The 12,052-nt window shown below is 40.3% G+C and overlaps 1 protein-coding gene across 4 annotated transcripts in view; it reads right to left on the bottom strand.

Moving 5' to 3' along the window:
- The window catches only part of htr2cl1 (5-hydroxytryptamine (serotonin) receptor 2C, G protein-coupled-like 1), a 221,281-nt gene that overhangs the window by 23,059 nt on the left and 186,170 nt on the right, over positions 1 to 12,052 (bottom strand). For all 4 annotated transcript variants that reach the window (XM_085264523.1, XM_085264531.1, XM_085264542.1 and 1 more), the window contains one exon: positions 1,188 to 1,388. In XM_085264523.1, coding sequence (XP_085120649.1) covers positions 1,188 to 1,388 — 201 coding nt within the window. The remainder of the gene's footprint in view (positions 1 to 1,187; positions 1,389 to 12,052) is intronic.

Here is a 12,052-nt window from a genome sequence, read left to right as displayed (position 1 = left end):
GTGCACACTTACAGATTTCTTAACACATTTACAAATCTGATTGCACATGCTCACACAGACAAATTGTTTTGCTACAGTAACAGCCTCATATACTTCATGTTTTTCTTGATTAACAACACCAATCAACATGGTGGGATGAGTCAAAGATGTTGGTCTGTAAGCGCTTTGTCACGAGTTGTTAACAAAGTCGTAAAGTCATAAAACTCTGGCCGTCCCTTATGGCGGCACATTTACATAACAGTTCATTCAAATAAAAGATTTGCTCTGTCCTGTTTATATAGTTTAGCCTGAAAAAAAGGCTGTATGGTGGAAGACTTGGTACATAGATGTCCAGTCCTTCACAAGTCTTTGGCAAAACCACTTGCTGTCCTAGCCTCTGTAAACAGTTTGCTGCTGAGTTTATGTGCTGAGCCACAAATCTTTGGTCATAGGAAGTAAAAAATATAAGTGTATTTTGTTAATCTGAGTTGGAGACTATGTTTCAAAAAGGAAGTGGTGCGCTCACTAAACAATGACTTGTGGTTTACATGACATTAACCAGTGAGCAAGCCGTTTCACTCTTGTCCTCATCACTTCCATTTTTTTTAAAACCAAGATGGTGACGGTGAAAACAACCGTGTCAAGGCTTCAAAACATGGCTTCACAAACTGTACGGTTACATTGTAACCTTGGTTCTCTGAGTGAGAGACTATCTCTCCACTCTGTACATATGGAGTATGTAGCGGAGTGGAGAGATAGTCTCGATATGATAGAGAATAATGGATGATGTCATGGTAGTTACGTGTATCTTTTACACTAATTTGCTAAACCAGTATCTGTCTGCTAACCAGCTGTCTGTTAGCCAGCTACTCATTAAACCTGACCACTTCTGTGATGTTGGTGCCTTTTGGAGCAGTCTTAATGTGATAATTTGGCAAATAATATGGTTTTCTGCACGGGTAATTTAACTAACAGTCCATCCTAAAGCCTGTGCAGCAGTTTTGTTGGCTGAAATTGGAGTATTTGTGATATTCATGCTGTCAAGTGGCCTCCACCTCTTGACACCATGAATATAAACAGCACAATTATGTATAATTACGCCATCACTTACACTTCTAACTAACTGAAATATTTTTAATTAGGAATCTAACAGTGCCTGTGGAAAAGGAGCCAAATCTACATTTATGTATTAACATGCAAATGCTGACCTATAGATATGGTCCACACTGCAGCGATCTTCATCATGGCTTTGGTTCTAGAGTTGAAGCGGCTATGCTCTATAGGGTTGCGGATGGCGACGTATCGGTCGAGGGAGATGGCGCAGAGGTGCATGATGGAGGCAGTGGAGAACAGCACGTCCAGGTAGATCCAGATCGGACACAGAGCGCTGGGGAGGGGCCAGGCGTAGTCTGGAAGAATTGAGAGAGAACATGAAAGATTACCGTGCTGCCAGGTGATGTAAATAATAATAAGCTGCCTGTTGTTTTTTCATGGGCAGCGGTTGCTGCTCTTGACTTTAAAAGCAGTAATTCATTTTTTTCAATCGATTCTAGGAGTCTGCCTGAGTGAATGGCATCAGGGTTAGCAGACTTTGAGGGCTTTAGATGCAGCATGGAGAGGCTGACTAAATGTTAATTAATTAGAGTACATCAAAGGGAGAATGAAAATTACATGCAGCTCCAAGTTTCTGTGAAAAATCAGATAAATGTGATAGTTTGATTACAGCATTTCTCTGGTTTATTGTAAAAATTATGATTAGACTTAGGCGGAGTTATTTAGATGTCTAATTTAATGGCTGGGAATTAGATTTTAAGAGTAGATTATCAGTTTGCATATCAATGAACCCACTATGAATATAAGGTTTAATTTAGATTGTGTTTTATGTCCCATAGCTATCATCTGTACAGGGCGATTACACCAAAATTATGTGTGAAAATCAGTATTTGTATAAGTATGTGCTTTTGTGATGCAGGTGTAGTTGTTGTTGTAGCCTGAGGTTTATTGCTTCTTGCATCCTTAAAAAATGAATCTAACAAAGAGGAATAAGGGATTAGCCCCGATTCTAAAGAGAATAACTGATTCAATAAAAAGTTGAACTTGTCAATAACAAATTACAATGACAATATTTCAAACAAACAAGGATGAAAAAAAGATAAAAAAAAAGACAATACTGGAGAGAACATGTGATTATGTAAATAGCAATGAGATTCAATCATTTTAGCTTTAAATAGTTGATGAACCACCTTAAAATCTGATGCGAGGGTGCCCAAAGACTTAATCCTAAACTGACCAAATTCTTACAAATTTCAAAATGCCCCAGTTACACTTTGGGTTGTGCATGTTTGAAAAAATTCACTACAGTCTTGTAAATCATGCCCACTGACCTTAACCTAAGTGCTGATTGGCTCACAGAGCTGCTAGCATGACTGCTACTAAATTGTTTTTCTTAATGGCTCCTTGTATCATTATACTTGCATTTTGCCACTACTTAGCAAAATGTATTGCCGCAGACTGAAAACAACAAGGCTTTGCAGAAGCCAAGAACTAGCTGCAGTCTTTGAGTTTTGTATTCCCACTCTAAGCATTCGTTTTAAAGACCACTCTGAATACAAATGCATTTTTTACAAACCATTATGATGAGGCACCTCAAAACATTTGAATGGAAGACTTTGCTAAAAACATTCAGGACACAAAAGCCGCAAATTATTCAGATACATGAAAGATTTATTTCATGTATTTATTAACAGGAAAAATGAAAGTTGTTGAATAAATTCTCAGACTATCAAGAATGTTCAATTTTTCCTCATAGTCAAGGTTAGCTACAGGGATTTGAAAAACAGCAGGCTCGTACTTACTGGGTTAGTATGAATTAGGGCTGCTAACTAGTTGCAGTCAACTGATCATTAGCAACTGTGAACTCTCTCAAGCAGTTTTTTCCAGCATATTTGTTAGATGTATGTAGTAGGCCAATCTTAATAGAACTTACCACAAAGTCAGAAGAAACAGCTACACCTGACGTGGGGCTTGAACTCACAACCCTGAGATTAAGAGTCTAATGCTCTACCACCTGAGCTAGCCATGCCTACATCTGAAAGTCTACCAGTGTCATTCGGGATGCTAAATGTTAAAGTTCATGACCCATTAGAAAAAGACTTAACAACCTGGGTTATACAACTGTACAAAAAACTATTCTAGAGTCAAATGGTAGGTCATCTGTGTGACAGCTAAAGCTTGGCTGAAGCTGGGCCATGCAACAAAACAATGGTCCAAAGCAAAGCAGCAAAAAGAAAAGAATCAAGATGTTGCAATGGTCTAGTCCAGATATCATCCTGATTGAAATGCTGTGGCAGGACCTTAAGAGAGCTGTGCACAAATGAATGCCCACAAACCTCAATGAACTCAAGCAAAGCTGTAAAGAAGAGCAGGCAAGAATTCCTGACTGATAATAAAGTCACCTCACAAAGAAACAAATTCAGTTTATTGCTTCTAAAAGTGGCTCTACTGAATTATGGGGTGCACTTCATTTTTCATGAGCACATAGAGAACCGTATAAGAACAAACGACATTGATTTGCTTGTCTCTCACCAACCTAACTGGAGTGTCGACCAATAGCCCAGAGTGACTGTGCTGGGCGTGAAACAAGACATTAAAAGTCAAACAAAGATAAAAGAAAAGCATTCCTGACCACAGTGGGCTCAATTTACCTCCCAGCAGGAAACAGAAGCTAGCATCCGATGCACAGTTTGTGAAACTAAAATCAGATCAGCTTTCTTTTTTTTCTTTTTTCTTTTTCAGTGATGCTGTACGATCCCAGAGGGTGAATTCCTCTTTTATCTCTCTCTGGGCTTGGAGACCAAAGGTCAAATCTAGTACCAGTGTGATACCCTGTAGAGCTACTAGCTAGTCAGTCTCCCCTCGCTGATTTGTTGGGTGAGCAGTTTGGGGTCGTTGGGAATAAAATCGCACTCTGCCATCTCAGCGTTGGGCCCATGTACACCCCCTGGGATAACAATACAGCAGCTACAAACACACGCGAGGGAGTCAGCAGAGTCCAGTGGATGCGTAATTACAATCAGCAGGTCACACACTGCTTAAACTGGGCTTAAATAATTAGCTTGATTGGCAGGCTGGCTGCTGAGTGGGTTAAAATTATATTCTGGCACTTGCAAGAAAGATACTATTTATTTAAAGAAATGAAACGAGTAAAACCAAACATCAACTACAATTATGCTAACTGCTCGAGGCACGAATGCTCCATTACCGTACTCAGTGTCACAGCTTGCATCCTTCTTGTCTCCTCCGTCTTTTTCAATTGCTTTGGCTCATATCTATTTTCTGTCACTTTCATTTCAAATATCTTTCTAACTGAAATCCGTGCCATTGCTTCCACGTTTCAAGGGACTATAGTGCATCACAAATCATCCAGTAAAGGCAATCTTTGATTCTGAGTGATATGTTTCACTTGAAAAGCTGTTCTGTTAAGGATAAATAAAAGTGAGCAACACTGATGCTGTGTCATCCTCCTAAAGAGGGCATATACCGCAAAAACTGTCTCTCTGTGCCTGCGGCTATTTATATGAACCGAGGACATGACCTGGGGCCAAACCCGCGAGCGTGTAATCTGGCTGCTTAATTTCATCTCTGATTTGTAGGACGAGCAGCACGTATGTGATGCATGTGGAATGAATCACACGCTTGTTTGTGTGCATGCTGAGTGGGAGGCAGCTTGCATAATGTTTCAGAGGTCAAACGCTTTTTGGGGGGCAGTGCATGACACACACAAACACACAAGGTGTTACTCAGCTGGCTACCGGGTGAGTTAGACTTTCTTCTAAATAGACCGAGTGAAAATAACTGAGTGTTGCAGTCAACTGTACAAAATAGCTGATAATTAAACAGCACTTTTGAATCATCGCACATTTTGTCAGGCTTTGCATAATACGGAAAGGTTATGACGTATGAACAGGTCAGATGGTAGTCAAGAAGGGCGCTTGTGGTGGGAATTTGTGTTGTATTTCTGCTCACTTTAGTTTGATGTAACACTGATTTCCAAAAATAAAAAGAAAGCATCAGCTAGTTTGATCATGGGACGTGTGATGTCCATGAACACGTTCGACCAAATGCTGAACTCCAGAACTGAAAAAAAAAAAAAGTCAATAACTGCAGTCCCTCCAGTGGCCACTTGAGGCTGACTGAACAAGCAAATTTCTACAGACTACTATTTTAAAATGTCCATTTTTTCACCAGGAAAAAAAAAGAGGCATGTTTACAGTTTGTTACATGAATTAATTTGTTTTTCTAAAAGAAAATCTCCTGGTTTTCAAACTCATGGCCTTCAGCTAACATTTTATAACCTTCTGAGACACTTGTACCTGCAGACAGGGGGAGCTAAGGATTGCTCTGTCTCAGCAACAGCTTCAGATTTTACAGCAATTACATGCTTTTTTAGCATCTTAACTAAATTCTCCATGTTTACCTGACTATATCCCTTGATAAGCATGGAGCTTTGCAAATTTGATTTGGCAGATTTTAATGCCAGATGTCTTTCCTGGCGTTAGACACAAACCCAAGGGGAATTTGTGTCTCTGGCTGGAACTAAATCAGCAAACTATCACTTCCCAAACAAATGTGTTAACCACTATATGTCTGAATTTGTTCTAAAGCCAATGAGCACTGAGCACAGGGCTAGAAGACTAGCACAGAGGATGTCAGGCCCTCAGGTTACCCTCATGATTCTGATTGCTTGGTCACACCAACCATCCTGTTCGCCCTTGCGCGAAGCAGCAGATACTGTTCTACCTGTCCAACCTCTGTAGGGTCCAGGTATCATGTTGCTACCTGAGCCAAATGCAAAACTATTGAAAAAAATAAGAAAAGATGTGGATGGAAGGATTTCAGTGGCCTCCACCTGTAAAACCATTCCTGTTTTGGGGGTTGTCTCATTGTCGTCCCTCTAGTTAATATCATTAATACAACAGCAGCTGAAACTCATTAACAACTTCCTATGTTACTTAACTGACCAGATCAATATCTCAGAAGTTTAACTTACTTGGTGGTATACTTGGAATAACAATGCTCTCTATATTTTTTTGCGCAGTGCACATTCATACAGTATGACACACATCTTTATAAAAACATAAGGCTCCTGGTCCCTTGCTCAAGACTTTATTCCAGCATATTGTGATTTAAAACAGCTATGCCAAACATGTGGCTCTAACCCACAACCCTGAGATTAAGAGTCTCATGCTCTGCCGACTGAACTAGCTGGGCATGCGCCTTGAAAGCTTTTTGTGACATCACCTGAACCACTTTATCAGATTTCATGCACTAGAACTCTTGGAAACTCACTGACATTTACCTTTCACTTCACACGTGTGCACACAGTCTATGCACTCAGCTGACCTCAGTATGTGCTTCACATAACATTTACACACCATGTTGGAAAAATGGGCTTGCCGCCATCAGCTTGAGGCTGGCTCAAAAACCAGAAAAAAAAACATGTTAACAGTTGGGTACAATGGACAGTTTTGGTCTCTATAGCTACTTTTTTTCTTCAAGGCAAATTTAAGAGTTTATCGAACCCATTAATTTGTATTGTGTTATGGCTTAAGGTTGTGGGTTATAAAGTGGATATCCACTTAATAACCTTTGTCTGGGAGTGTTGTCTACTGATGGTAACTGAATCCTTGCTCCATCCAAACATCCTCGATCCCAAGTGGAATTACTGGGCCGGACATTACATCGCCAGCACCACAACAAAGACTCCGGTAGGGGAAGTGGTGGTGGGCTCTGTGCTTATGTGCTTCGGGATCGGTTCCAGATCAGTAGAATAATAGACAGTCACTACTCACTAGACTTAGAGGCCATGTCCACTTAGTGCAGGCCCACTTTATCTACTTCATGTGCTAACGGTAGCCAACGTTACCATTGGTTATATCCTCCTCGATGCTAACGTTAGCTCAGTACTCAACCACTTCCAACTTATCGTCAGGAGGCTCTCAACAGCAGAGAGAGCACCCTGAAGGCACCCATATTGTTGTTGGGGACTTTAATAGGCAAGGCAAGGCAAGGCAAGGCAAGGCAAATTTATTTGTATAGCACAATTCAACAACAAGGTGATTCAAAGTGCTTTACAGAGACATTAGAAACAAAAACAAATAAAAAGCATGATTTAAAATTGATTAAAACAAGCAAACAAACAAACTAACTAAACACACACATTTCACACCTGTTCGCGCGATCTGAACCCTTATCGTAAGGGGAGCTACCAGTCCTTCTGTGGACGAGCTACTTTCTATTTTAAATTCCCTGAATTTAAAATACTCTCTAGACCCAGTCTAGACCCAGTTGGGGAGCTACCCAGAGCTCTAATCCCACACCTGTTCGCGCGATCTGAACCCTTATCGTAAGGGGAGCTACCAGTCCTTCTGTGGACGAGCTACTTTCTATTTTAAATTCCCTGAATTTAAAATACTCTCTAGACCCAGTCTAGACCCAGCTGGGGAGCTACCCAGAGCTCTAAACCCACTTAACAAACAAACAAACAAACAAACAAAACAGTATATAAAATCAAAACAGATAAAATCAGAACAGTAGATAAAATCAGTAGTTAATGTAAGTTTTGAAATTTAAGCTTAACAAACAAACAAAACAGTATATAAAACCAAAACAGATAAAATTAGAAATAGATAAGATCAGTAGTTAGTGTAAGTTTTGAAATTTAAGCTTAACAAACAAACAAAACAGTATATAAAACCAAAACAGATAAAATTAGAAATAGATAAAATCAGTAGTTAATGTAAGTTTTGAAATTTAAGCTTAACAAACAAACAAAACAGTATATAAAACCAAAACAGATAAAATTAGAAATAGATAAGATCAGTAGTTAGTGTAAGTTTTGAAATTTAAGCTTAAAAGTGTGGATTTGGTGCTTTATTCAAATCCAGCTGAGAACAGGTGAGTCTTCAACCTGGATTTAAATAAACTGAGTGTTTCAGCTGATCTGAGGCTTTCTGGGAGTTTGTTCCAGATATAAGGAGCATAAAAGCTGAATGCAGCTTCTCCGTGTCTGGTTCTGACTCTGGGAACTGATAAAAGACCGGATCCAGATGACCTGAGGGATCTGGAAGGTTCATACTGGGTCAGCAGGTCACTGATGTATTTTGGTCCTAAACCATTCAGAGCTTTATAGGCCAGCATCAGAACTTTAAAGTCTATCCTCTGACGGACAGGTAGCCAGTGTAAAGACCTCAGAGCTGGACTGATGTGGTCCACTTTTTTGGTCTTAGTGAGGACTCGAGCAGCAGAGTTCTGAATGAGCTGTAGTTGTCTGACTGATTTTTTTAGGTAGACCTGTAAAGATGCTGTTACAGTAATCAAGCCTACTAAAGATGAATGCATGGACTAGTTTTTCCAGGTCCTGTTGAGACATCAGATCTTTTATCCTTGAAATATTCTTGAGGTGATAGTAAGCTGACTTTGTTATTGTCTTAATGTGTTTTTCTAAGTTTAGGTCTGCATCCATCACTACACCCAAATTTCTCGCCTGGTTTGTGGTTTTTAGATGTATAGATTGAAGTTCTCTGGTGACCTGTAATCGTTTTTCTTTGGCGCCAAAGACTATTACTTCAGTTTTGTTTTTGTTTAGTTGGAGAAAATTGTGGCACAACCAGTCATTGATTTCCTCAATGCATTTACCAAGAGCCTGTACAGGGCCTCGGTCTCCTGGTGACATTGTGATATATATTTGTGTGTCATCTGCATAGCTGTGATAGTTTATTTTGTTGTTGTTTATAATCTGTGCCAGTGGGAGCATGTAAATGTTAAACAGAGGGGGTCCCAAGATGGAACCTTGGGGAACTCCACATAATAAGGCATGTTTGAAATTTGTACTCCCCATATTCCACCACCATGTTATTCCTACCAGGGCAGATGGGACACTGGACCATGTGGACAGTAACATCACTCAACATCATTGCCTACATCCCCCTCCAAGCACCCGGGTCATTAAAACATGGCCAAATGATGCTCTCCTCCAGCTACAGGACTGTTTTGATCTGACAGACTGGTCCATCTTTGAACAGCAGGACTTGGAGACCTTCACTCAGTCTATGTAGTGCTGTGTAAAGAATGTGACTGTGATCAAAACCATCTGGATTTTTCCTAACTGAAAACCTTGTATGATGAGTGAAGTACAGACTTTGATCAGAACTCGTAACTCAGCCTTCAGGTTGAGGGACAGTTCCCTGTACAGCACTGCCAGAGCCAACCTGAGGAGGGGCATCAAACAGGCCAAGGAGGCCTACAGGAGGAGGATAGAGGGCTTCCTCAAGGACAACAACCGTCGCCAGGTGTGGAGAGGCATCCAAGCCCTCACTGACTAAAAAAGGCCCGAGCCTGTATGTCTGTATATGACATATGATAGATGATAATAGGCCTTCTCTGGCTGTGTACATTGGCCTTCTTTCCAGTTTCTTAAAGCACAGACTTTGATGTGTTGAGTTAATTCACTGTTGGGGAAAAATCAGTTTTTTTTAAACATGTCTTCTTCAGGAATCTATGTTTCCAGTTTGTGAGCAGAGAAATAGCCTTCAATGAACACTTTGATTGAGTTGACCTTGCATGTCATGCACTTTTTTGGCTGTGTTTTCCTGTCTGTGTAATCTCCTCCTGCCTTAATTTAGTCCATGAGATATCATTTCCTTTCTCTTGCCTTTGTTCCATCTCATTTTCATCCTTACCTAACCATTCTGCCCTCCCCCACATCAATAATTCATAGTTTTGGGTATTTGTTTTATATTTGGCCATAAGACTTGAAGTGAGATACCTTCAAAAATGAGCAGTTTCCTCGCTTCATGTATTATCAGTGTTTTATTATCACGTCTACTGTATGTTTTATCACTGAGCAAACAGAGACCTGAGGAAGGGAAGAAGCCAAATGAATCTGAATTACATTCAGTTGAGATGGCACCATATCTCCCTCCCGTCATAAGGTCTCAATGTGGAGGAAGGGAAAACATGGACAAATTGCTGAAAAGCAGAATGGAAATTAGATCGCGTCTGCAAAACAGAACAAATTATCCTGAAAAACAGAACCATAAGTCTTACCCAGAAGAAGACCTCCGTGTTCTTGCTGTTGCTTTTTTAAACTGTCCTACCAAGAGGAAAAGCATCAGATATTTCTGATAAGTTAAAAGATTTTCACGTTCCTCCCCTCTACTCACTTAATCAATTACTGGTGCAGCTGAAAAAGTTAACTACACAGCAACAAAGTTTGCATACAGGAGAGACTTCAGCTGTGTATGAAAGATGGATGCCCCCACCATGATGAGCAAAGTCCTGTTGTGAAGTGTTGAGCTGTTCTTCTTTGTTGCCGCTGCCTTTGTGTTTTGACAGAAACAGAAGGTAACGAGACAGGTTTGGAACTGGCGTGCAGTATCTCTCAGTGTCTCACACTGAAACTAGCAACTGACACCAAAAGAATCACCAAGAAAGCATTTATTAAAGGAAACCAAGCAAGCTGAAGGGCTGGGACTGTGTTTGGGTTTCGAGGAATGAATATTCGCAATAACAGCTTCCACATCAAATCAGACAGAGCTTTTCTTGCAAGTAAATGCACAACAAAAACACAATGCAGGCCCGGCTAGCTCAGTCGGTAGAGCATGAGACTCTTAATCTCAGGGTCGTGGGTTCAACCCCCGCGTTAGAATTTTAGGACTTTACAGTCTAGTATAAATAATTAACATAAAGTCTGTCTAATTGTGGAAGCTGTTACTGAGAAGGTATAATAATCCACAGTTCCTCCAGTGTGCGGATTACAAGCTGGTGGCTTAGTGGTAAATGACTGGTACTTGATAGGAGCTCTTGCAATGACTTCTTACCACTAGCCTCACTCACACACAGAAGCTTTATTAACCAAAAGTTCACATTCAGAGGATTCATTGACTCCCAAGAATTTATCAACATGCAGACTACAGAATGTGAGGATTCAACCAAAAACCTTCACAATTAGGAGACAACCTCCACTCCTGAATCCACACTAAGATTCAGTATGATGCCCAAAGAATCTTGTTTGTCAGCACCTTACATGAGAGTAAACTCACATAAGTTCTGTCTTGATAGAGAAAAGAGAAACGCCCCACGTGAGGCTTGAACCCACTAACCTGAGCTTAAGCATCTCATGCTCTACTGACTGAACTAGCTGGTATTTTTGCTTGGAGTGTGCAAATTGTTTATCTTGTGTGGAATAAGTGAGCTACCATGGCTCCAGACCTTTAAGAATCTGTGGGCAAGGTACTCATTTGCTACAGTATTATTATTGATAATTTGCTATTATTAATCTCTGGTTGTCTTCCTCAGTGTGTCTTTGTCCTGCCTTCCTCCTGTCAACCCAGCCGGTCATGGTAGATGTCCCTGCCTCCCTCACCCTGGTTTTTCTGGAGGCTTCTTCCTGTTAAAAGGGAGTTTTTCCTTCCCACTGTCGCCAAAGTGCTTGCTCACAGGGAGTCATATGATTGTTGAGGTTTTCTCTGTATTATTGTAGGGTCTTTAACTTACAACACTGATACTGATATTGAACACTGTGTTCTCCCCCCCCGATGCACCTGTGTATGAATATTAGCTTGTGTAAGTGCTTAGGCACAGAAAAGAGGCAATGTGTGAACCGGTAGTTGAGGCTTGTAGTAAGAAAGCAGTGTAGAGTGTGGAGTAGAAAAGATCTATGTAAGTTCTAGTACACTCTGTAACGGCAATACATGATTCATGAAGACCTTTATCCATGGATAAATGGTGCACCATTTACACCCAACAGAAGACACAACAAGTTTATGTCTTTGTCTAACTGGAGCCCAGATGCCAACAGTTGGTGTTAGCTGGGTTTCTAGAGATTTATCAGAGATGCACGATTTGATTATGATAATTAAACTCATAATTCCTGTCCAAGAACATTTATCTAATCATTTTATATTACATGACAAATTGCCTGCCGGTATTTGTGTGCGTGTATCCTTGCTATTTTAAAAAGCCTATGCTCCATCAATTTAATTTAATCATCTGGCAATTCCAATTAAAGAAA

This window comes from Mchenga conophoros, linkage group LG3 (genome assembly GCF_057382185.1).
Source record: "Mchenga conophoros isolate Kocher_MC1m ecotype Shallow Benthic linkage group LG3, M_conophoros_male_GT1.1, whole genome shotgun sequence".
In the NCBI taxonomy this organism is placed as follows: Eukaryota; Metazoa; Chordata; class Actinopteri; order Cichliformes; family Cichlidae; genus Mchenga; species Mchenga conophoros.
This window is presented reverse-complemented; position numbering and strand designations above follow the sequence as displayed.